Raw genomic sequence first — 25,000 nt, 5'->3', positions numbered from 1 at the left:
AGTGTGATGCAGGTGATAGAAACGTGCCCCATAGTGAGCCACCGACTGTTCACTGGCTTCAGCGTGTTCGCCACACTGAGTCCTCTGCTGCTGGTGCTGCTGGCCATGGCTGTCACCATCACTGTCAAGAAAGGATGGGGCTGCTGCCGCTGCAGACGTCCAGGCAAACAGCGGCGACGGCGCAGACGTAGAACGACCAGTACTGGTTCTGACACAGTGGTGAGCTGGGAGTGTGTTGATGTGCCCATGGCCCAGTATATTCATGGCTCTCTCTCTCCCTCCCTCTCTCTCTCTCTCTCTGTGTTAGTGAAGTGCACATTTTATTGAAGAACATGTCTCCGCTGTTTGCAGTTTACTAGTTCTGCCAGTGCATATGCACGCACACACACTGACACAGAGCATACACTCACATGATCTCCGTCTTTGTCTAGCCTCTAAGGCCATGAGCACATTTGGCTGTGGGCATATCACTCGTGGGGAGGGAGTTAGCAGTAGTTTTGTTTTATTTTATTTCGTTTTATCTTATCAACAGTGTCCAGTTTACTGAAAGTATGAAAAGGATCAAGAATAAAATAGAAAACAAGATGAAAGATTTCAAAATATCTGATTGAAAATAGTAGGAACCAATAGCTGAAATAGATACTAAAAAAGATAACAAAGAAACAAACAGTGCAGTCCTCTGATGCTGACAGATGCTATTCCTTTGACAGCCAGAGGGAATACTTTTTTTCATGGGCTGCAACTACCGTGTTCACATTTATACAGAAGTGGGCTGTTATTTGCATGACCATTTTTAACTTACCTTATAGACAGCCATATTACTTTCTCAGGGGTATGTAGGCTGTGTGTTCTTATTTTCATAAGCCACTGAATACTGACATGGGTTTCGGGATCATTAACATGTGTATCTGATCTTCTCGGCATACATGAAAGCGATTAAGGCACAAGCAGGTCTACCCATATGCTGACCTAGGAAATCAGAAGAAAAGCTTCATCCTTAACCCACCAGGCACTGGTACTGGGATCAGACCTAGGATCTCAGGATTAGAAATCCAACACATTAACTCTTCACCTGTGTGTGTGTGTGTGTGTGTGTGTGTGTGTGTGTGTGTGCGTGCACGCACTTTTTTTGTATGTGTACACACATGTGTCTGCTTGCCAGTATGTGTGAAGAAACCTCCCAGAACGAACCCATGGACTACAGTTGGGCTGGTAGGATGATTATGATTTGATTTTTTTTTAGATGCTTTATCAATCCTGAAAAAAATAATCAGTATCTGACATGATTAATTTGGGCCTCTGGTCTAAAAAAAATAAAGACTGAAGTAAATATAGTCAGTCACACCTGACCACAATCCTGAAATAAAAACATCCCCAAGGTTCCGATCTTGGCCCAGTAGTATGGAACAATCTCTTCTCAGTCTGTCAAGTGGATTCAACAGTTCAGTTTTAAAAGTCTGTCAAAACACACCTCTTCCATTTTGCCTAAAAGTAACACTTTACTTAAATGTACCTCTACATTTGCTGGTCGTGTGTGTGTGTGTGTGTGTGTGTGTGTGTAGTTGTGGGGGTGGGGAGTAATTTGCTTGCGTGTTTGTGTGCGCGCATATTTAATCATGTATTATGCATTTGTCTCCTAGTTTGAGAGTCATAGTCCTTCACAAAAGACTAAGCTGTAAATGATTTCCCATTGACTGGAGAAACCATTGATAATACAGCTCTCACTTTGCTGTTGGCCCAAATGTAAACTTACGTCAATCTGTGATATAAGTCGAGTTTTGGGCTGGCTCTTAGTGCTGCAGCCTTGTGGGCTAGTTGGCCTTTGGGAACCATCCCAACGCCGACTATCCTAAAACCCTCTTGGCCGAGAGAGTGGGGATGTACTTGGGAAAGACACTCTCCACTATAATCAAATTCTAGCCCAAATAGTCGGAACAGCAGTTGCTTCCTCTGCTGTTCTGATGGTCATAGTCGGACACGACTGACTATCATATTATGCATTTAATGCATGCATGTTTATGTGGGTTTGTTGGGTTTTTTTGTTGCAGTAAACTCCGCAAGCTCCTAGCTTGGGACGTGTGGGCATCAGTCTGCATTATTCATGTCATTAGTTCGATGGATAATGATTCAAATGAAACGCGAACTGTTGCAATATTTTTCTTCCACAGGTGGCACTCATGCAGACTGACTCGTCTGAGTCCTTTCCGGCAGCCAGGAAGAGACATCGCAATGACCAGATACCCCAGAGACACCTTTATCAGTAAGTGGAGGGAGGGGAAGGGGAAGAGGGAATTCAAAAACAAGCGAAAAGATGTGTTTGAAAATTGGCCAGTTCCTTGGAACACACGGCCAAAAATACAGTTTACATAAATGCGTGTGTGGTTTTATAAAATGTTACACACACACACACATCTCTCTCTCTCTCTCTCTCTCTCTCTCTCTATATATATATATATATGTGTGTGTGTGTGTGTGTGTGTGTGTTTAAAAAACAACAACAAAACACGCACACACACAAAAACAACAGAGATGATACAAATCATTTCAAGGTGCATACGATCAACCATTGTCCTCCCATTGAATGCACTAACAGCTTGAAAAATCGATGTTTCAGTCAAAAATTTACATTTATTCAGTGGTTTATAAACGATAACTGTGGTTTCTCATTGTAACTGATGTAAGTGCTTGTAGAAGAAAGCACCTCTTTGGTACGAGTGGTACTCACTACACTGGCTTCACACACCACTGCTGAAAATAATTAGCATCGATCATTTCACGTCAACCTCAAGAAGAAAATTGTGCAAGTTCCCAAGTGGTCCTTAACTTTTTGTGAATCATGTAGAACCGAGTTAAAAACCACCAAGTTTGGACAGATTATGTGTCCATATTGTCACTTCCATCGAATACCTTTGGCCCATCAAAATGAGTAATTGAGACATGTGAGAGGCATGTGTGTTGTCAATGGCTAAAAAACAGAAGTCGTCATTTTAAGCGATGTCGCGCATTGTGTGCGTGCATTCATTCACTTCTTCGTTCACCTGCTTGTCATTTTTCAGATGTGTGGCAGTGGCTGACAGTGATGAGGAATCTGACAATTCTGCCTTGGGACAAGGGAGGTCACCCACACGCAGTGACTCTCAGCCCTTGCTGCTGCAGGGACCACAGCACAGCGACATCCATGTGACAGCTGACACGGAAACAAGGCGTCGTCGATCTCCTGTAAGATCTCCTTCGCCTCCGTTCTCACGCTACGAATCTGACACGGAAGTGAAAGCAGCATATCCTCCCCTGCAGACGATGAGGAAGGATGGTCTCTTTGCAGGACCGGTGAGGGGTTTTGCCGAGTTGCCCAGAGATCGGTTCCATTCTGGTGGGGGAGACGAAACCAACGGTGAAGGGTTTTTCATGGACGTACTGAACCCGTCAAATCTTTCAATGGCTTCACAACTCAGCCAGACTCCTCCGGATACGATGGGCAGCGGTTTTTTTCTGCGTGTTGAAAACTCCCCCAGCGTGTCGACACGTTTCTCAGTTCAGACTGATGATTGCTCTTTGGACAGCATGACACCTCTGTTATCTGACCAAAGTCACCGGACAGGACAGGAATCGGGCCACTTTGCTGCTAACAGTTTACCTGACAACACATCTCCATCGTCTTTGGAAACTGCTTCGTCTTTCCAGTCAGCTCACAGCGATCCCGTGTTTTCTTTCCAGAGTGCTCGAACAGTTCCGTCTCGGAACAATTCAATGCTTAGTTTTCACACAGCACCTTCAGACAGTTTTACAGATCGGTAAGAATCCACCTGCTGTTTCCCCCGAAAACGTTCAACTGAAGAGTGTCTACTCTCATTTCACAAGCCATTTTATTCTTTTGCCGGTTTACCTACCACACATTGCATTCTCTGAAGTTGTACCATATCCAGGGCTGGGCTGCATGAGTGATCAGTGCAGTGCAAAGTTTGCTTTGTGATAAAATATTTTCCTTTGTCATTGGGGTTAGTACTGATTTATGTGTTGTGTTGTATTGTATTGTACTGTATTGTACTGAATCATATTACTCTTTTTTTTTACAACAGACCTCTCTATGTGAAATTCGGGTTGCTCTCCAAGGAAGAGTTTGTCACTACAGTCAGAGCGCCACTCCTTTTTTTTTTCTGCCTGCACACCATGTATTTGTTTTGCTTTCAAAATAGATTTTCCAACAGAATTTTGCCAGGGACAAAATTCTTTTGTTGTTGTGGGTTCTTTTATGTGCTTTAGTGCATAGTGCACACAGAACCTCCGTTTATTGCCTCATCCAAATGACTAGCATCCAGACCACCATCAAGGTCTAGTCGAGGGAAAGTGGAGAAAATACTGGTGAGTGTGGGATTCAAACCAGTGCGCTCAGATTCTGTTTCCTAGTTGGGTGTGTTACCACCAGGCCAACACCCCACTGATTGCCTGGCCCCAGATTCCACTCAGTTTCACCCCCATCCTCTGTGCATCATGTCCCTTACCATTTACTTCTTTTTTTTTTTGGAAGGGGGAGTGTTTCCAAATTCAATTGAACACAAGAAAAATATCCGTGATGTTGTGCACAGTCTGTTACAGAAAATGAGAAATCTCCTACCACTGTCAGTACCTTAAGCGAACAGGACACGAAGTGTGTTCCACAAGTCGTCATCTGATCTCCACCCGAGATGCAAACATCATACATGTCAGCTGGAGAGAAAACTTCTTGAATTTTATTTTATTTTATTTTATTTTTTAAGATATTATTGTTTGTATTTCTGTATGGATCAGATTAATTGCTGAACTTGCAGTGGAGGGTGTATTAAGGGCTGTTCATGATTATTGATTGTGATAGTTGATACAACACGCATATGTACAAAGTTTTGCCTGTAAATAGTTACTGATTGTTTTGAGTAAGCCAACAAACTTGTTCAGTATGGACATCACATGGTCATTTGGCATGAATTTTGTCTATTTAGGAAGACAGATGGTGAGGTATTTATCTGATGGACTTGCAGATTTATTCATTGGCTTATCCAGAGGAAGGTTGCAGGAAGGTTAAGATGCTTACGTTATCTGCCAATACATTATCTGTGAGGGTCTGGTTTCAGTTCCTGCTCTTGCCCTTTCTCCCACGTTTGACTGGAGAACCAAACTTGGTGTCTAGTGATTTGGATGAGATGATAAACTGAGGTCCAGTGTCCAGCACGCACTGATAAGAGCCCATGGCAACAAAAGTGTTGTCCTCTGGCAAAATTCTGTAGAAGAAATCCACTCTGATGGGTACACAAATACATATAAGCATGCACTCAAGGCCTGACTAGCATGTTGGGTTATGCTGCTGTCAGGCATCTGCTAGCAGATGTGGTGCAGCGTATATGGATTTGTCTGAACAGTGACGCCTCCTTGATGAACTGAAACTGCCTTCAATACATCTATTTATTAGCATTTTAGTCAATACATTGTAGTTTTAACTGATTTGATAGCAGAATGCACAACACTGACATTTTGATCAAATCATAATGCAAATATGATTAATATTATAATAATGCTGTACAATAATTATATTATTTTCCTTGGTACATCCCTGGGTAATGATTTCCTCCAACTGTGATCAAATGTTTTTTTCACACAGATCTATTTTTGTTTGCCTATTTGACTGATTGTCTGCAATGTCTTTTACGGCATTCTGTTTCAAGTGGGCTTGGATGGATGTATTTTATTTGATACACAAAAAATGGATTGTGGTTAATTTTTTAGACTGACAATTACCATGGCCATAGTGTTTTCTTTTCTTTATGTGATTTTTTTCCTTTGAGAAACAAAACATACCCAACTTCTTCAAAAGACACTCAATTTCAACAAGAGACAAAAAACATCATTATATCCTGTTTATTGTAGACAAATGTGCCATGCTTTTAAGATGATTTGCCTGTCACACTTATTCTTGTGGACAGGAATTTGGTGTTATCCAACTGAATCAAACAAACAACAAACAAATTGCAGAGCTATTGAATAAAATAACAAGATACAATAAGGAATCAAAGCACACTCATTCATACTTTGTCTAACATTCCTCTTTATCTCTCTGTCTCTTGTGTAACATTCCTCTTTCTCTCTCTCTCTCTCTCACACGCGCGCGCGCACACACACACACACACACACACAATGAGACCAAATAATTACTGACAGCAAGTGAAGGGACTTACATCAGTTAATCACTGAATGAAGTTACAGCTAATACAATACACAGTCTTTCAATTCTTTCAGAGATCCATTCCATATAAATCTAAATGTCAATTTTCAAAATTGTCAGAAACCTGGATGCATGTTTTGAGTAAGCTCTGTCTATGCATGATAGTAAGGTATGTAAAACTCTAAACTTCAAAATAATCAATCAAACAAACAAAAAAACAAAACAAAAAAACAACAAAAAACAACAACAAAAACAAAAAACAAAAACAAAACTAAACAAAACAAACTGTAACACTGTAACTTTTGATCATATTTGATTTTATCTGACTGTTCGTTCAACTACTCAGCTTGTCTGTTCGTTGATCCGGAGTTGCACTGACTACTACTGTTCACTTCTTACTACTATACTAGTTTGTCTTTTGATTTATGTCACCCCTTCAGAATTCTTGAACAATGTTGCTGGAGTTATTTCAGAAAGTCCAAATAAAAAAGAACAGTGTTACCCCTCTCTAAGGATAACTTCATTTATTGTCCATCCACTGCAGAATTTCATTTCAAAGCAAACTGGCAAATTAGCACATTGTTGCTTCTGTTCTTTACATTTTACATGACTTCCCATTCTCAGATATTCTGCAGAAAAGCTCCTTTGAGACCCAAACTCTCATGAAAAGCCCAAGGTCAAAGGGCCTTATAGTTTAAGAATCAAGCTCCCAATGACCGTAATTCATTTTCTCTGGATCTCTTTGAGTTTCTATCACAGTCTATCCTCTTTCAAAACAAAATTTAAAACACTGCCAGTCAACATGGATAATGAATGTAGCAAAGCATCTCCCCATCCCCAGGATGAGGTCTTCTTGTGGTGTATGCGTCTGTGGTTGGGTGTTCTCTGTATACATGTGCATGTGTGTAACTATAAGGAATATTTCATGCTTTTTGTGTGTTCATTTTTTCTTCTTTCACAAATGTCATCCCATGCTGTTCTATGTCATTATAATGTAATACTGTATCGGTTCATGTTCAGTTCATGGGAGGAACTTAGATCCAATGATGAGAAGCTTGTGCCATAGACTGACAGAAGTACATTGTTATTATATAACATTATTGTCATCAGCATTCTAAAACAAATCCATGTTTTGAAAATGTACCAAAATACCATAAATTTCTTGTTTTCTGCACAAACATATCATTTAAGGGGGGACTTGGCGTGCATTTTTCTAGTATTTTTGTATCTCGACTTCTACTAAAGCTATTGCCATGAAATTTTGCACATAGACAGCAAAGTGGATTTGGAGCTAGAATACAAAGTTTCAAATGTTCATGTTACATAGAAATAATTTTATGATTTTTTTTCTTGTTTTTGTGCTGTCGAAAACGAGTACGTCTGCTCCTCCTCTACAGTTTGCAAAGTTAGGTAGTATTGAAGCTAAAATCATAATCAATACAAAGGACATGAATAGAAGAGTGCAACTGACATAAATCAGTATGTATAAATGTACATAAATGTAAATACCATCACCAAGACTTTGGAGAAAATTGACAAATGTAAATAATTATTTTTAACCTAATATAACACTAAAACTGTCCAAGATCCATACTTTCTAATGGTTTCATTGCACTCAGAAGCCATTTTTCCATCTATATGCAAAATTTCAAGGCAATAGCTGTTGTAGAACTTGTACAGTAAAGGAGGGCAGTACATACGTATGGAATAAAAAGTCGTTTTGAGAAATTTGACTCCAAAGATAGAATTTAATGTGGACAAATGAAAGGAACAATTTTCAATAGTATTACTATCATTTTCCAATAATTATCAAGTATGATACCTTGTCAAGACATTCTGTACAGTTTTTTCTGTGTGGCATTGGAAATCAAACACTCAGAACTGCCCAGGCCCATACACCTCCCCTTCTCTTTCTTGTCTTTCCTGGCGTTCCATGCGTCGCACCATCTCTATTTTCTTTCTCTTCTCTTTCTCCTTTTCTGATGATTTTCTGCTGGATTTCACCACCCTGGCAGTGTCCTCTTTCAAAACAAAGTCACCCAGAGTGCTTCCTCCCACAAGCTCCAGTTCCAGCATCACATCCAGCAGGGCCGAGGACCCTTTGTTGACCTCCCTCAGTCACCCTCAGGCTCTGAAACACATGATACATTACAGTACACTTTTTTTTTGCACAGCTTCATACATTTGTAACATATACACACATCTGTACAAGCAGTCTTACACACACACACACACACACACTGAACAAACACATAACCTGAAACACACACATGGAATATACACATCTCATACACATACACAATGAACAAACCCATAACTGAAACATATTCAAACACACAGAATAATCACACACACAAACACACTATGAATAAACACATAACCTGAAACACACACTAATACACTGAATACACTCACAGCCACACACACACACACACTGAATAAACACAACCTGGAACACACACACATTGAATAAACACATAACCTCTCACACACACCCCACGACACACACACAGCCCCCCACTCACCCCCTCACACCACAATCTAATTCTCTCCTCTCACACTTCACAAGGACCAGGAAGAAGTATGAATGATAAAGAAAACGAAAAATAAACAAAGAAATCAACGATCGACTTACCGGTTCTTTGCATTCTGGACACAATGCACCACTGGAATCGATGAGACACTGAAGGCAGCTCAGGTTCATGATGATGTTGAGATCGTCACTTCTCACTTCTTCTACAGCTTCCTCTTCCAGTCTTTGTTTTTTGCTGGGTCCAGACTCATCTACTTCTTCACTAGAATCAGACACTGCCTTCTTTTTTGAGAAAAAGTCCTTTTCTTTTCTTTGAAGTAGAGGACGTGTATTCCATAGCAGACGACGTTGATGGAGTCGGCTCACAGGTTGTCGATTCGACCTCAGTTTGCTGTGATTGGCGGCTGGCTTTTCCACATTTCCCTTTTCTCTTCTTTGTACCAAACTTATGGAGTACTCTAAACTTCGTTCCAAACTTTCTTGGCATTGTAAAAAAGCAAAACTGTGCCTAAAACTGACAAAATGAATGTCCCAGTTAGCTGACTTCGAAACGGACGCTATGAACAAAGATGGCGGATGACTGGAGTTTCGGCCAATCAGAATCATGGATTTACCCTCGTGACAGCTTAGGCCCAATCACCGGTTTATACACTGTTGTTGGGTGAGCCATTTCGTGCTTCGCGGAGCTCTCGCACTGAGGTTGTTTGCATATGAAATTAGGTTGACCGGAAAGAGCGTATGTTTAGCTTTCAAACGAGCGGTCACACACCTCAATTGGTAAAACGAAAGTGGTGGTTGCTAGGGTCTGAAGATAGCGATTTTTGTGATTCGACTTCGATTTCCGATAAATATTTGAGGCCACCTACATTAAAAAAAAGTACAATTACACACACTTTTATGCAAAATTATAGCAAAAGACACCCAAAAAGTGTTTGTAGATATATTATTCTTTCAAAATTTACAATAACCCCAAAACACATTTTCTGGTGATTTTTCATCAAAAATGCACGCCAAGTCCCCCCTTAAACAACAATGTGACTGATATAACTGTTATTATTATTTTTTTTTTAATCAAATGTAACAGCATGTTACATTTGTCTCAGGACTAAAATTACAAACACTTATTTGTTTTAACTTAAGATATTCAGAACAAAAACAATCAGAACTAGTAATATTTGAGTTGCTATGATATCACTGATTTTGAACACTGTGAGTAATCAGTATACTGTATCTTTTTTTCTGCATATCTTATGTTTTACTTTTTTTCCCTTATGAAACTAGACTGACACTCAACCTTTCTTCCCCTGAACATGAAAAGCATACATTTCTTTTAGTGCAAGCCTGGAATCAACCACAATTTTGAAAATCAGCGCCATTGCATTAATCTATTATTTGCCCACTAGCTACAATTTCTTTGTCTGCCCCATTTTTGATGTAAAGCAAACCACCTCAGAAAAACAAACAAGAAAAAAAACAAGAAAACAACCCAACTCTTTCAGTCTGTAAAAAGACCTGTGGTCAGGAACGCCGGCACTTCTTATCAAAGTGAGTCTTATTTCACAAGTTACAGTTGTTGTTTATTTTCACCTTACTTTCTCTGTTTGTCACTTCTGACACTCTCCTCCACGTCCTGAATAATCTACTGCTAGCACCGACTCAGGAAAAATTTCCCTTCTCACTCTTCTGGACTTGTCAGCTGCCTTTGACACGATAGACCATTCAATCCTTCTTTCCTGTCTTCATTTTACATTTGGTATCAACGGCACTGTTCTTAACTGGTTCAAATCTTATCTCACTGATCAATTCCAGTCTGTTATTGCTGATCATTTCCAATCTGAACCCGTTAAAATCAAACATGGAGTCCCACAGGGATCTGTTTTAGGCCCAGTGTTCTTCACACTGTACACTGCTCCTCTTGCCGAAATTATCAACCACCACAATGTCAGTCGTCATTCTTATGCTGATGACACTCAAATCCAGAAGAGTGATACCCCTGAAAAATTGTCGTTGCTCTTACAAGAAACATCCAACTGCTTCCTGGACATACAAAACTGGATGACTCTAAATAAGTTACAACTGAACGCGGAAAAAAACTGAAGCAATGATCATTGGAACTAAACAAAAACTCTCTTCCATTACAACTGACACAATCAAACTTGGCAGTACATCTATCCCTCTTTCCAGTTCAGTCAGGAACCTTTGTGTTGTCCTTGACAACACACTGTCCATGTAAAATTTTTCCGTCAGACATGTCAATCCCGCAACTGTCAATTGCGGTGCATCAGTTCTGTCCGGAAATATCTGTCCACTGATGCAACATCTAGACTTGTCGTTTCTCTCATTCTCTCTCGCCTTGACTACTTAACTCTCTATTGTCTGGTTTGCCTGCTTCATCTATTGTCTGGTTTGCCTGCTTCATCCATTCAGTCCCTTCAGCGCATACAAAACTCTGCTGCCCAACTCGTCCTCAGAAAGAAAAGATCTGAGCACATCACTCCTCTTTTGCAACATCTCTACTGGCTCCCTGTCTCACACAGAATAAAGCACAAGATCAGCATTCTATGTTATAAATGTATTCACAAATCTGCCCCTTCCTACTTCCAGTTTTAGAGTTATGCATGTGTTTGAATGACTGGTGCGAAAAGCACTTTGATTTGTTTCTGCACAAGATTCAGCGCTAAGTAAATTAATAATTATTATTATTTATTATTATTACTTTTATAGACATAGCAATTGTCTTTGTTCATCATTATACTTCACAGTCTTTGCTAAGTTTCCTCACCCACCTTTGAGAATGATGGAACCTGTGGGTCTTCTTGAGTGACTTGATATGTCTGTCATCTTCATTTTAATGTCTATTCACATGGTGTGATAGCAGACAAGTCGGTAAAGTCTCAAGCTATTTCGACATTCAGTAATACTGCTGCTGACCCACGTCTGACCACTGGCCTTGGCGTTGTTCCTGCCTGCCTGTCACCTCGTGAAGCACACCGCTGGTTTGCCAGTAGCTCCCGTAGTCGTACTGCTGCTGTGTGTGCTGAGAACTGCCCCTATCCCCACCACCAGCAGATGCCACGGCTGGCTCCGTTCCCCACAGCTGCTGTCCACTCTGTCCGCCCTGCCACCAGGTGGCTGCAGGTCCAGAAGGTTCTGGCTGGGCTGCAGGTGTGAACCCCGACCCCTGGATGGGCTGTGGCTGGGGGGGGGCGTACCCCGAGGTCCACCCAGCTCTCGGTACTGGGGGCGGGTGGGAGAACTGATGTTGTGGAGGTGGCGCCCTCTGTGGTGGGGGATGGGAAAACTGGCTCTGAGGTGAATGGCTGGTCCTGGGAGGGAAAGGGCGTGGTGGTGGATTCCCACCTTGAAAAGGTCGGGCAGGAGCTGGGTTGAAGGGTCGTTTCTGGGCAAGGGGTGGTTGGGATGGTGGTAGTGGTGGTGGCTGCATTATCAATGATGGTGGTGGTGGTGGCGGCAGCATGGGAGTTGATGACTGAGAAGAGGACTGAACTGACTGGCCCTGGCTGTTAGGGTGTTGTGACTTGTGGTGATAAGGGGTTTGTTGGGAAGCCTGATGGGGAGGGGGTGCAGACCACTGCTGATGCTGAGCTGGTGATGTGTTGGTCCCTGATGACTGCTGGTTCCCCTCTCCACATGGTGTTGATTTCCCTTCACTTCTCTGCACACAGTTTTATTCAGGGTCGTAACGGGTCAGTTATGCACTGATAAATTCAGTCTGGACTGTATATTTAAGCATACACATACAAACAGCCATACACAAACAACACATGAAACACATGTATGTACACACACACACAAATAGTATATGCCATGATAATTACAAACCAAATGATTACACTGCAGGCATATTTCTTTTCTTTTTTACTATCTGATACAAAACACAAACAACAACGAAAAAAATAATTTAAAAAAACCTTTTGAACTTGATCTAAAAACTGCTGAAAGAAAGGTTGCTTCTTTGTTCTGGTTTAGTTCACATAAAAGCTGATAGTTGCCTGACGGGCAAATACAATCACTGATTGTGATGCTTCACATTCCTAACCAATGCTATAGAAGTATACACAGATTTGTCCTTGGACAAAACACTTTGTTCCCTGTGCACTGACTTATCTGTAATACCTGGTTGCTTCCCTTGGGCCACGTGCAGATATTTCCAAATTGCAGTCCTGCTTCATTTTCTCAATCGGTTCTATTCTTATTCGGTATTTTTTAGCTTGTTGGCTTTAGCCTCTACGTTATTTACCGGTGTTTTTAAGGAGACTGTGTGTGTTTTTGATGAGATTATGCATTTTGTCGATGATAAATGGCTTCAACAGTGCACTCAGCTGTTGTAGTGCTGCTGCACTGATGGGTACAGAGTGTTTTGTGAAATATTTGTCATTTTTGGCTTTTTTTTTGGTGCTGTATCTTTTTACCATTTTAAAGAAAATGTTTGTTTTATTTTCATTTGCAGGGAACAGGGTGGGGTGAAGAATATCAGAACTGACAGAGGGTTGATATATTTGTTTTGTTCTGGTTTTAAACAGTTTGTTCATTTCATCCATTTGCATCATCACAATATTTACTCATCAGCTGACTTGTCTGTTTACATTCCATGGAAAATACTGTTTGCAATACTTCTTGCCTTAATGTTTGTCAAAAAATTATGAAATAAACAAGTTTCATTATTACTTCTTTTTCTTATTGGCAGTGGCTCTGAGTATGTGATAATGCTACAGTACAACACGTGAAACTGAAGTCTTAATTTCAAAATTAGGTCAAGTGTACTTTAACAGTATTCATCATGCACAAAATATGGCGTCCATGGATGATATCTGTTTTCAATGAAAGAAACATAATTACTGTATCAAACATTGAATTGTTTGTCTGAACCTTGCAGCTTGGAATTTCTTTTATATTCACTTTCATGAGAATGTCTAAAGGATAGGAAATAAGTGCATAAAACTATTTCATTTCTGGTAACAGAAAAAAAAAATTCACAAAACATTTAGCATCTCACAGCAGCATATATGTTTAAAAACCATAGCCATATTTGGGCCTACTGATATATTAAGCTTATATTTATGACCTCAGACACAGATTTATTAACAAATTTCTCTTCAAAGAGCTACACAGCAGCAAATACAATAGCAACAAAGTAATCAGAATAAGAAATGCATTGGTTATACGAGAAGGATAATAAAATTTTTAAAAAAAGCAAAAAAAAAAAGCAAAGTATAATCTTTCGAATTTTTCCACACACATCTATCTATCCAAACATACACATATATATATAAATATGCAAAAATAATGCCAGTATAAATAACTCATTTTTTTTACAAATTTTCATGTCAACAACTGATGCACCCAAAGGGCAGTCTTAAAGAAATAAATAACTAAATCAAAAATAAAAATGATGAATCCTTACCTGAGAGTCAACACTCGGACCAGCCTCTGTTGGTGCGCCGTCTGACTGAGCACGTTCGCTCTTTTCCTTTTTCTTCCGTTGCCAGTGAGCTTCCGCCTTGCGCATCTCATCCAGCGACACATTGTTCTCCCTCACTCTCTTTCTCAGTTCCTTGAGCTGGTAAGTTGTCAAGGGTGTAATAGACAACAGCTGCAACAGACCAACAGTGACACTGTATCAATATTTCATTTCCACATCATATAAAAAGGGTTCTTTTCCACATCATTTTGAAACGCTCTTTTACAGGTGCAAACCTTACTGCAATTTATTTATGAACATACAAAGCAAGCACAGTCCATTTCTCATTGATATTTTAAGGCATGAACATTATATATACTTTGTTTAAATATCAATCCAATTACTGAAACAAAAAAAAACCCCAAAAGAAACATTCAATTTCATTTACAAATTGCACCATAGACTGCTTTTCTGTGGCTTTTTTTTTTGCACACTGTCACAAACATGTTTAAAAATTTTGTTTAGTGATGTTCACTGCGAAAGCTTATCAACCACTCAACACACATTCTTTTATCATGCTGTCTTAAAACCGCAGTGTAACAAAACTGAATCTGCTACTTGAAAATCAGTTAAAAAACAATATTGCCAATCATGGAATGATCTGAAACAAGAGTTTTGAAAACTGGATTTCCAGATTATCCAGACACACACCCAACAGACTGCAGATAAGGTCTGAAATTACATAAAAAAAAAAGAAAAAGAAAATCCAAACAGCTTACCTCTGGAGGGGGCACGGCATTTGGGGATACCTTGTCCTCTGGTTCTACAGAATGAGCCAAAAACTTTCCAACCAGTTCCAGGTTTCCTCCCCATATATGCATCAGGTGGACAGCGACCCGAGCTGCTCTTCTTCGGAAATAGCCGTGAGGACGGTATCTGGTACTTGCTGTTGGCGGGGGATCCTGTTGACATGGGACACAACAGAGCACCTTTGCTTGATGAGTTCAGGAAACAAAGCATACTTGCCTTTGGAAACGGGATACCGCAAAGTGCACTTACCTGTGGAAATAGGATACAACAGAGCACACTTTTTTTCACTGTCCCATCAGTTGCACCACTTTAGTGTCGTTACTCCCACACTGCTCATTTCAACACGCTGCTACACCTGGGTTCATCTGTCACAGTACTAGTGTCAGCAGTCCACAGGGAACCATTGATGTTAGGTCACCAGGAGGCCAATTACCAGATGAGACCTTGCCCTGCTGCTGAGTCACTTTGGAAGTGCTCAGTAGTGCCTGTTCTGATTTAACATACTCAGGACATAACCTACCAAACCCCCTGCTGATGACAATAATAGCTTAGCTGCGGAGCAAGACTGAGTGATCATCTCCACCAGGAACAGCCTGTGGAAATAGGACACATCATAGCACACCTACTTGTGGAAATAGGATACCACAAAGCACACTTACCTGTGGAAATTGGATGCAACAAAGCACACTTGCCTGTGGAAATGGGAAAACACAAAGCACACTTGCCTGTGGAAATGGGATACCACAAAGCACACTTACCTGTGGAAATGGGATACCACAAAGCACACTTGCCTGTGGAAATGGGAAAACACAAAGCACATTTGCCTGTGGAAATGGGATACCACAAAGCACACTTACCTGTGGAAATGGGATAACACAAAGCACACTTGCCTGTGGAAATGGGATTCCACAAAGCACACTTGTCTGTGGGGATGGGATACAAAAAAGCACATTTGTCTGTGGAAATGGGATACCACAAAGCACACTGCTTGTCCAAATGGAATTCCATAAAACACATTTGCCTGTGGAAATGGGATTCCACAAAGCACACTTGCCTGTGGAAATGGGATTCCACAAAGCACACTTGCCAGTGGAATTGGGACACAACAAAACACACTTGCCAGTGGAAATGAATACTAACCGGAGCTACAACACTTGGATCAGTCGCTGTGTTTTGTGCCTTAAAGACTTGCATCTTTTCCCTCCGTTTCCGCTGCCAGTAATCTTCTGCCTTTCGCATCTCTTCCAGTGACACTTTCTCCTTGACTTTCTTTGCCAGTCTCTGGAGCTGAGTATCTGTCAGGGGTGCAAAACACAGCAGCTGCAACAGACCATAAAAAACGCCGTAATCAACTTTCACTTCATCTAACATCTTTTAACACTGGATTGACGGACATCCAGAAATATATTCCTGCAGACAGGATTGATAAAAACAACAACAAAAACAAAACCAAAACACTGACGGAATGATATGGACACTTATATGGTGCCTACCCTTGGTCAAAGACAATGCTCTAGGTGCTATACATTATACAGAGTCTAGCACAACAGACTTCATACCTCTGTAGAGCCGAATGAGAACTGGCTCTGGGTGCTCAAACATTTCCTGCGTCACTCAATCGAGCTTTAGTCTTGCACACACACACACACACAACACATAAAACATATATCAAAGTTGAATCTGCAATATTTTGCCAGGGACAAACTCTCTTATTTCCCAAGGGTTCCTTTCATGTGCAAAAGTGCATGCTACACAGGGGACCTGTTTTTTTTTGTCTCATGCACCAAGACCGCCACTCAAGGTCTAGAGGAGGGGGGGGAAAATTAAGTGTGGAATTCAACCCCATAAACTCAAGATTCTCTCGCATTCCTTGGCAGACATAACCACTAGGCCACCACCCCACATGAAAAAAAAAAATTCACACTGCTTACCTTTGGAGGGGGCATGGCTGGTGGGGGCCTCATGTTCTCAGGCAGTAAGGAGTGGGCCAACACCTTTCCAACCCGATGGAGGTTTCCTCCCCATATATGCATAAGATGGACAGCGACCCGAGCTGCTCTCCTTCGGAAATAGCCGTGGGAACGGAACTTGGTACTTGTCCCTGGGTCGCCAGGAGCACCTGGTGCGTAGAAATACCACTCTGGAGGATAGGGGCCCTCCAACATCTGGTTGGGGACAAAGAGACAGAGGTCCTTTTACCTCCCCTGTTTTTTTGTTTTTGTTTTCTGTTTCTTGATAGAGATACATTCTCCCTGTTTCAGTTTCTCAAAGAAGTGTCACTGCATTCAGACAAATCCATATATGTGACACCACATCTGCAAGGTAGATGCCTGACCAGCAGCACAACCCAACGCACTTGTCTGGCCTTGTGTGCAAGCGTATCTGTGCATCTACCAGAGTGGACTTCTTCTACAGAATTTTGCCAGAGGACAATACTTATGTTGGCTTGGGTTCTTTTTCAGTGCACCGAGTGCATGCTGCACACGGTGCCTCCTTTTATCATCTCATCTGAATGACTAGATTCTCAGTTTGATTTTTCAGTCAAATTTGGAAGAAACAGTGAAACCAGGGTTTAAAGTTTGACCCTCACAGACACTATTGACAGATAAGTGTCTTATCCATTCTACCACTTTCCTCCTTATAACTACCATTGTGATCAAGAGAACGCTATAGATTTCATTCTTCTTTGAAAGAAAACCACTCCCTGTCTCACTGTTTAATGGTTCTACAGAATAATGCACTTAGGAAACATCTAACAAGAATGAGTCTTGGTGCATCACCATAAAAACGCCATGTAAACAGTTTTTGCAAAATAAACAGAAATGTTTGGACTGTCCTTTCTCTGAGGGGGTATATAAATCTGAAATTCATTTCATGTTAATTTGCTCCAGATACCAACAGGTTAGAGAGCAGTTTATACTTCCAACATTTATTTTATACACAGCCTTTTATGTTTAGATGTGTCACTGCTGTTTAATGTAAAACACTCAATGAAAATCGCTAATTACATAAATACAGACAAGATCAGACAAGATCGTGCAACATGCTGGGATAGTGTGCCTCAATAACTGGTATGTGATATGAATGAAAGCTGTTCTCTTACATTTGACTGTCATCCCCATCTGACTGTTTCCTTTGACACAGGCTGATGGCCCGGTTCAATACACTGTTGGTCTTGTCTTGTCAGCATGTCAATAAGCTGATGTTACATAACTAGTCACAACAGATTATTTGTCTACTCATGACCATGACCTTGATTTTGATACCACAGACTTGAAAAAAAGACAAAAAGAAAACAAGGGCACACTTGCCTGGGGGATCGGGGCACCAAGGCCATCTTCGTCGCTGTCATTTCCAGCAGTAGCTGATGCATCTCTGGCACCAGAAGATGGCTTGCTGGTCCTTGACCAGACATAGGCATTCTTCGACCCTGGCGCTGCCTGGGCCGCACTGCCAGAGACAGTGCCTGTTGCAGGAGCAGCACCAGTCCTCGCAGGTGCCTGTTGTTTAGGCATGTTGCCTGGACCAGAGAATGACATGTGCAGGAGGCTCGGGATGCCAGGAAAGGGGGGCGCTGGGGGCAAGGGACCTCTCCCTGCCATGCGGTCTTCGTACTCTCGCCTTTTCCGCAGGTTTCTGCGGATGTCGGATGGCGAAAGTTTTTTCTTCTTCTTGGGTTCGTCTGAAGTGGGACTGGCCTCCTCCTCTTCTTCTTCAATGTCCATTAATGTCTGAATGGCTTCTGTAACACATATATTTGCATATGTGTATACATATCTAAACTGCAAATTTTTTGCAGACACACAGTGTTGACACACAACTGACAGAGCTAGAGGAATCTGGAGAACAGTTCTTGTGTGCAGTACCCCAATGACTCTTCAGCGACTGAAGGGAGAAGAAAAGGAGCAGAGAAGAAGATATAAATTATTCTAAAAAATGTCCTATTAAGTATTATTTGAACAAATAACATACATACACACACTCTAACATGAAGAAGATACAAATTATTCTAAAAAAAAAAGAAATGTCCTATTAAGTATTATAGGAACATACAAACAAATACACACCCAAACAACAAAAGCCACTGCCATAATTCACCAAAACAGAACAGTCAGGCTGTCAAATGAAAATTAAAAAAAAACCAAAAACATAATGCAAAACAAAATCTCACCACAGATGAACACATAATCTGATTCAAAGTACTGAGTGTTTGTCAACACAGAAAGGGTGTAAATACAATGAAATGAATATAAACTGTCACAACCCAGCCATAAACAAAGCCCACACCTGTCTGAGGCACGTCAGTTTTCATGTGGATGGGCTGGCCATCAATCTGCAGGCCAGTCACACAGGCTGTGTGGAGAACTGCCATCTTGGAAGAATTAAAGTTCAGCAAGGCTGACCTGAAAACAGACACATGTACTACTAGTGTCACCTCCATGGCTTGGCTGATAAATGACAGATCCAGGCTTAGTTATCAGGGCTCCCCTCCATGTGTGTGTGTGTGTGTGTGTGTGTGTGTGTGTGTGTGTGTGTGTGTGTGTGTGTGTGCGCACATAAAAAAAGCCATATGCATGCATGTGTGTGTGTGGTCTGAACAGTATAGTGCATTTACAATAAACTACCTGTAAATGGCCATATCTAGAACATATCTAGTTATCCACCCTCCATTTTTCTTTTTTTTTTTTTTTTTTTTTTTTTGTTACAAAAATTGCATTGGGTAAAATACCTTGTAAATGCCTACTCCCTTCTTTGAAAAAAGAAAAAAAAAAAGAAGCAAAATTACCATGAACTAATGATAATTCAGTTTCCTATTTGTAGTTGTGTTGTTTCACAAATCAGTGCGAATGTACATCTAGAGATAAAGAACAGAACACCTGTTTGAGATGTTGATTTGTCATTGAAATACATATTCTGGCATGAAAATGGCTAAGGCTCAAAAAGAGTTAAAAAAAAAAAAAAGGGGGGGGGGGGGGGAGCCAGAGGTCTAGGGGTCAGAAGTTGAAGAGGTTGCAGCATATCAGAACCATAATGGGCATAAAAATGAATGTAAGTTTGTACAAGCCCCCCTGAAATTAAAAGGGGAGCATTTCAAAATCTGATATGTAACTTACCTTGTGTCATACTACAGCCAACTGTTTCCTCTTTTTCTTTTGGTGGACATGTTTTTATTTCTAAAAATTGTTTAAAAAAAAAAAAAAAAAAAAGAGAAAAAAAAAAAGAAAGAAAAAGAATGCTCACAGAAAAGAGGAAGTTTTCATGCCTGTTGACAGTCACTTGAAAGGTAGAACAACCAGTCTGGTTGGTCAGGATTTAATGCCCAAGCACAGCTCCTGTGTAGGCGTGAAAACACGCACATGCACTGGTGCCCGAGCTGTGCTCTGGTATTCGCACAATCATTTGTACACCACTGTATGTTTGATTGATTCTTGATTCAATCAGTTTACTTCGCCATGCCAAAATACATCATGTTTGGGCCAACCAGCACCTCTGAGCCCCTCTCGCCTAACCTGCCAACCTCTCAGACTCCAAAAAAGAAATCTTTCTTGGGGAGGAGTTGTAAGCCCACAATTTCTCACAATCCCACGATTTCTCTCACTTTCAGAGAAATTGTGGGATTACGAGAAATCGTGGTCGTTCCCCTCCCACGATTTCTCTCAATTGCGAGAAATCTTGGGGGGGCGCTCCCACGATTTCTCACTATGTGTGAGAAATTGTGGGAAGTCCCCTTTTTTTAATTAAAAAGATTTCCTTTGTCATTGGAATTGGGTTCTTGTCTTTTACCAATGCAAATCTTAAGAGAAAAACGAGAGATAGAAAAAGAAATGAGAAATGGGAGCAACGAAAACAACGGTCAAGATAATGACATTGGCGTTAGCGAATACATCAACAATAGACGTTGAAGGTGATGACACAGTACTGGTTTAAAAAAATGTGTATATGAATGAGTGATTGAGTTGGTGAGTGGGTGAATGAGTGGGTGAATGAGGGAGTGTGTGTGTGTGTGTGTGTGTGTGTGTGTGTGTGTTTCCTTTTCTGTATTTACTTGGCTGGTTGGTTTGTTCTTTTCTTTCACTTTGTTTTTCAGAATATTTTCATGTTCTGAGTGTCTTCTATGAAACTGAGAATTTATTTTCAGTGCAATCTTACATGCAAAAACATGCTGACACAAACAGATGAACAAATGAGCAAGCATGAAATAAAGAACATTCTAATAAATATGACAGAAAAGTTTGCATCACAACAAACAACAAAACTATTTGGTCCAGTTTTCACACTCCCATCATGAGGATGAAGCATTGTGAAACATCTTTTTTATCTATCACATTTATGTAGCGTTGAATCATTTTGATGTTATTACCTGTTACATTCCTCGGGAAAGATATGACTGAAGTCTCATTACATTACATCATGTCATTTTTTTTTTTTCATCATATCATACTATACCATATAATCAATGTTACATTATATTATGTTATGATATGTTATACTGTATCATATTTTATTTCTGTTTGAGTTAAGTACATTGCCTTAATTTCATTGTCTGCTATTGATTCCAATGTTGAATTTGAAGTCAGTGCATTGCAGTGATCCATCTTATGTGAAATTCAATAAATAGATGTATTTCAGTGTCATTACTGTTGATGTCTTCAAGAATGTCACTGTCGTTAACATTATCGTCATTGTCGTCACCCCCCTCTTTCCCTTTTCTTTTTATCTCTGATTTTTCTCCTAGATATGCACTGGGGAAAGACAACAACCCAACTCTGATGACAAAAGAAATCTTTTTTTGTTAAAATAAAGGGGACACATTGTGAGAGAAAAAGTGGGAGGGGAACGACCATGATTTCTCGCAATCCGATTTCTCTCAAAGTGAGAGAAATCGTGGGATTGTGAGAAATGGTAGGCTGACAGGGGTGGAGGGGATGAAGAGGTTGGAGAGGCTGCATGGTGTAAGCATTTTTCATATTAAGACAAGCAAACTCTTCATTTCCTGAAAACAGACAGGATGTGTGGAGGAATGAAGAGGGGGGCGGGGGGGGGGAAGAGAGGGAGTATACAGTAAAAGATACAGGGCAAGAAAAGAGGTTGTAATTGTTGGCAGATGAGTTTTAGGGAAGTTAAACACATGGTACTTAAGATCAAGCTCTTTTCTTTCAATGCACTGACATATTACTGTTGAGCTTGTCCATGAAGGAGCTAACACGGCTGGTATTAGGTAAGGCTACTGATGCAAAATCAGTCCCAGCCAGCTTTGGCTTCTTCATGTAGGAAAGCCATTTTTGGCTGTGAAATCAACTTTATAGAGGTATAGATGTCTGCTCCACTCAACAGGTGAGACTCACCTGGGTTCCTCTTCCACCATCTGACCACTCAGGCTAAAGGGGAACAAGACTCGGATAAACGCCCAGTCGACGTTTCTTGGAAGGTTGTGCAAGCTAAGAGCACCTGCCTTTTCAGTGCCGCTTTCTGAAATTCAACCACAATCTTTCTCAGCAGAAATCAACAGTGAAAGGGAGGGTGGTGGTGGTGGTGGTGGTGGGGGGGGGGGGGGGGGGGGGCATGGGGGCTCAACATACAATTTTTAGCCCAACCCCTTTATTTGCAAATAAACAAATACTGCTGTCTGCAAACACAGTGGATCAACTTTAATTGAAATAAAGTTAACAACTGGACGTGCAGCTTAATTTTGTACTGCTGAGAACCTTTTCCCCTTTTTGTTTTATTAATTTGTTTATCTATTATCATCATCTTTTTTTATTTATTTTTTTTTAAACAAACAATTCCTGATCAGGGCAAATGAATCAAACTGCATCGAAAGAGATCTTAGTGAGTCTTGTTACCAAAGGTAAAGGACTTTTCACTGAACTTAAAAAAACACACTGTATACACACACACAAAAAAGCAAAAGTACAAACCCAGCAGACAAAAAAATTGACCTCACATTCATGACTTACAACTGTGCTATTTCAAAGGTTGATTATCAAATGATATTGCTAGGAAACTACAAATATAACACAATCTCACCAGTTGCTGTGCTTTTGCGATTTGCATGCTGACGAATGGGCTTGTTTTTCACTTTGAAAGAGGCTGCAATGAACACAGAAATAAATAAGCCAAAGAATCTATATTAATACACACACACACACACACACACACATATATATATAAAATCTTAACAGTTAATCTGCGCATAAATAATACCCTGCAGATATATATATATATATATATATATATATATATATATATATATATATATATATATATATATATATATATATATATATATATATATATATATATATATATAAGTAAAATGCACAAAAGCAAAGATTTAATGTATCAAGCTATGACTAGTAATGTTGTATGTTCCCCCTGTGATTAAGTGCAGTACACTCAGAGTGAGTCAGTCTTAATGTCGACTCCAACATCAGGTGAAACTGCTGATTGGAATAACCATCCACGAAGTGGGAGAAAGATATCTGTCTATCACTGCACTGACACAATCAGAACAACAAATACACTAAAACGGGCAGTCAGAAACCAGAAAGCCAATTTGTAATTTTATGCCATATAGTATAATTTTAGTAATTACACTAATTATAGTCACTACATTCTGAATGCCAGCTTGGCGTTCTAGTGATACTAGTTTCTGAATGAAGCAGGAAGCTGTTCATGTCTCACACATGTTTCAGTATACATACACACGCAAATGCACACACACACACACACACACACAGAATACACTCATACACAGAACGCATTCACACACGCTCACACACATTCACCACATACTTTATAATTACAGTTATTGAAGACACTGAACTAAAGAAAGACAACAAAAAAACCCATACAACATACATACACATATCACTAATTTCACTTATTCTTTATAGTTTGAAGACATTGAACTAAAGAAAGAACAAAAAAACATACAACTTACATACACATATGTATGCATGCGCACACACACACACACGCACACACTCACACAGATAGACACATAACAACCTGACACACAACACACTCACACATTCAGAATGATATTGCCTACACTTTCTAACCTGTACGAAGGATGGTGGGGTAGAAAAACAGCTCTCCCTCATCGGCCCCCTCCTTAGCTTTCCGCTGCTCAACTGTGACCGACAGCACCTCAGCCCTGAAGTTCTGCATCAACACTCCCCTCACAACACCTCTCACATTCTTGGACTTGGCCATCAATTCCAAACAGCTGCAAAGGATGACAAGCATGATGTGTGAAAAAAAGAACCCAAAATAGTGAAAGGAAAGAAAAAGATTTATTGGTCAGTCAGCTTGTGAATGTTTTCAGTTCTGGAGATGCAACAAACATCATTTCCTTTAAAAAAACACAAGTCATGCTGTTCTCAGTGTTTTACAATTCTGCTTAAGAAAAGCATGAACTTTTTCTGAATTTGTGAGTATAATCTACAGGCAGTATGTCACATATGCACAAAAAGAAAGATCTGATGAATTTACTATACAGCTAATTTACTGTTCTGACTCAGATTACTTCAATTGTTCAAAGCGAGCAGTAATCTGCACCAGCTTCTCTCATGAAAGCATCTATGAAAGTTGTAAACTTAAAAAAACACCCATAGCTCTGTTGTTGTTCTTGTAAAGAATCAAATGTACTAATTCCATTTTAAGTATAAATAAAACTGTTCTGCATCAAGTCACACTGTTTGCAGCATTATCATATTACTTTATTTTGATATATAAGCATGACAGAATGAGAATGGACCAATGTTAGAACACGTTTCTTAGGGTTGTCATACTATATCAAATCTCTCTCTCTCTCTCTCTCTCTCTATATATATATATATATGAGTAGATGTTATGCCTGACTGATGTTTTTTACCATTCTAACAAAAACAACAACAAAAAACAAACAAACCCCAAATGTGTGATACTGTCACTGTGTCAGATTAACTTCTAAGACTATAGTCCTTGGCATGACTATGCTCTCATTTGCCTGAAATTTACATTCTGTTTCAAAACAGACAATGAAAGCATAATAATTCAA

At 40.1% G+C, this 25,000-nt stretch overlaps 2 protein-coding genes and 1 long non-coding RNA gene across 4 annotated transcripts in view; 1 reads left to right on the top strand and 2 right to left on the bottom strand.

Annotated features, from left to right (window-relative positions):
- Positions 1-6,425, top strand: part of LOC143298501 (uncharacterized) — a 12,353-nt gene extending 5,928 nt beyond the window's left edge. Inside the window, exons 2-4 of the mRNA XM_076611364.1 lie at positions 1-219; positions 2,169-2,260; positions 3,057-6,425. The exon at positions 1-219 is cut by the window's left edge and continues 1,740 nt beyond it. Coding sequence (XP_076467479.1) covers positions 1-219; positions 2,169-2,260; positions 3,057-3,795 — 1,050 coding nt within the window. The 3' untranslated portion in view covers positions 3,796-6,425. The remainder of the gene's footprint in view (positions 220-2,168; positions 2,261-3,056) is intronic.
- Positions 6,426-7,918: 1,493 nt separating this feature from the next.
- On the bottom strand, positions 7,919-9,744 carry LOC143298558 (uncharacterized). The gene is made up of 2 exons (XR_013057426.1): positions 8,826-9,744; positions 7,919-8,321 (listed from the first exon to the last, which is right to left on the bottom strand). It is a non-coding gene; the product is annotated as an uncharacterized LOC143298558 (long non-coding RNA).
- Positions 9,745-9,751: 7 nt separating this feature from the next.
- Positions 9,752-25,000, bottom strand: part of LOC143298333 (uncharacterized) — a 17,878-nt gene continuing 2,629 nt past the window's right edge. For both annotated transcript variants that reach the window (XM_076611226.1, XM_076611287.1), the window contains exons 4-13: positions 24,021-24,187; positions 22,984-23,046; positions 22,302-22,425; positions 19,243-19,358; positions 18,267-18,697; positions 16,887-17,120; positions 16,096-16,275; positions 14,925-15,107; positions 14,149-14,337; positions 9,752-12,399 (exon numbers count right to left, since the gene is read on the bottom strand). In XM_076611226.1, the coding sequence (XP_076467341.1) occupies positions 11,635-12,399; positions 14,149-14,337; positions 14,925-15,107; positions 16,096-16,275; positions 16,887-17,120; positions 18,267-18,697; positions 19,243-19,358; positions 22,302-22,425; positions 22,984-23,046; positions 24,021-24,187 (2,452 nt within the window). In that variant the 3' untranslated portion in view covers positions 9,752-11,634. The remainder of the gene's footprint in view (positions 12,400-14,148; positions 14,338-14,924; positions 15,108-16,095; positions 16,276-16,886; positions 17,121-18,266; positions 18,698-19,242; positions 19,359-22,301; positions 22,426-22,983; positions 23,047-24,020; positions 24,188-25,000) is intronic.

This window comes from Babylonia areolata, chromosome 1 (assembly GCF_041734735.1).
Source record: "Babylonia areolata isolate BAREFJ2019XMU chromosome 1, ASM4173473v1, whole genome shotgun sequence".
In the NCBI taxonomy this organism is placed as follows: Eukaryota; Metazoa; Mollusca; class Gastropoda; order Neogastropoda; family Buccinidae; genus Babylonia; species Babylonia areolata.
Note: the sequence above shows the minus strand (reverse complement) of the source record. Positions and strands in the feature narration are given on the sequence as shown.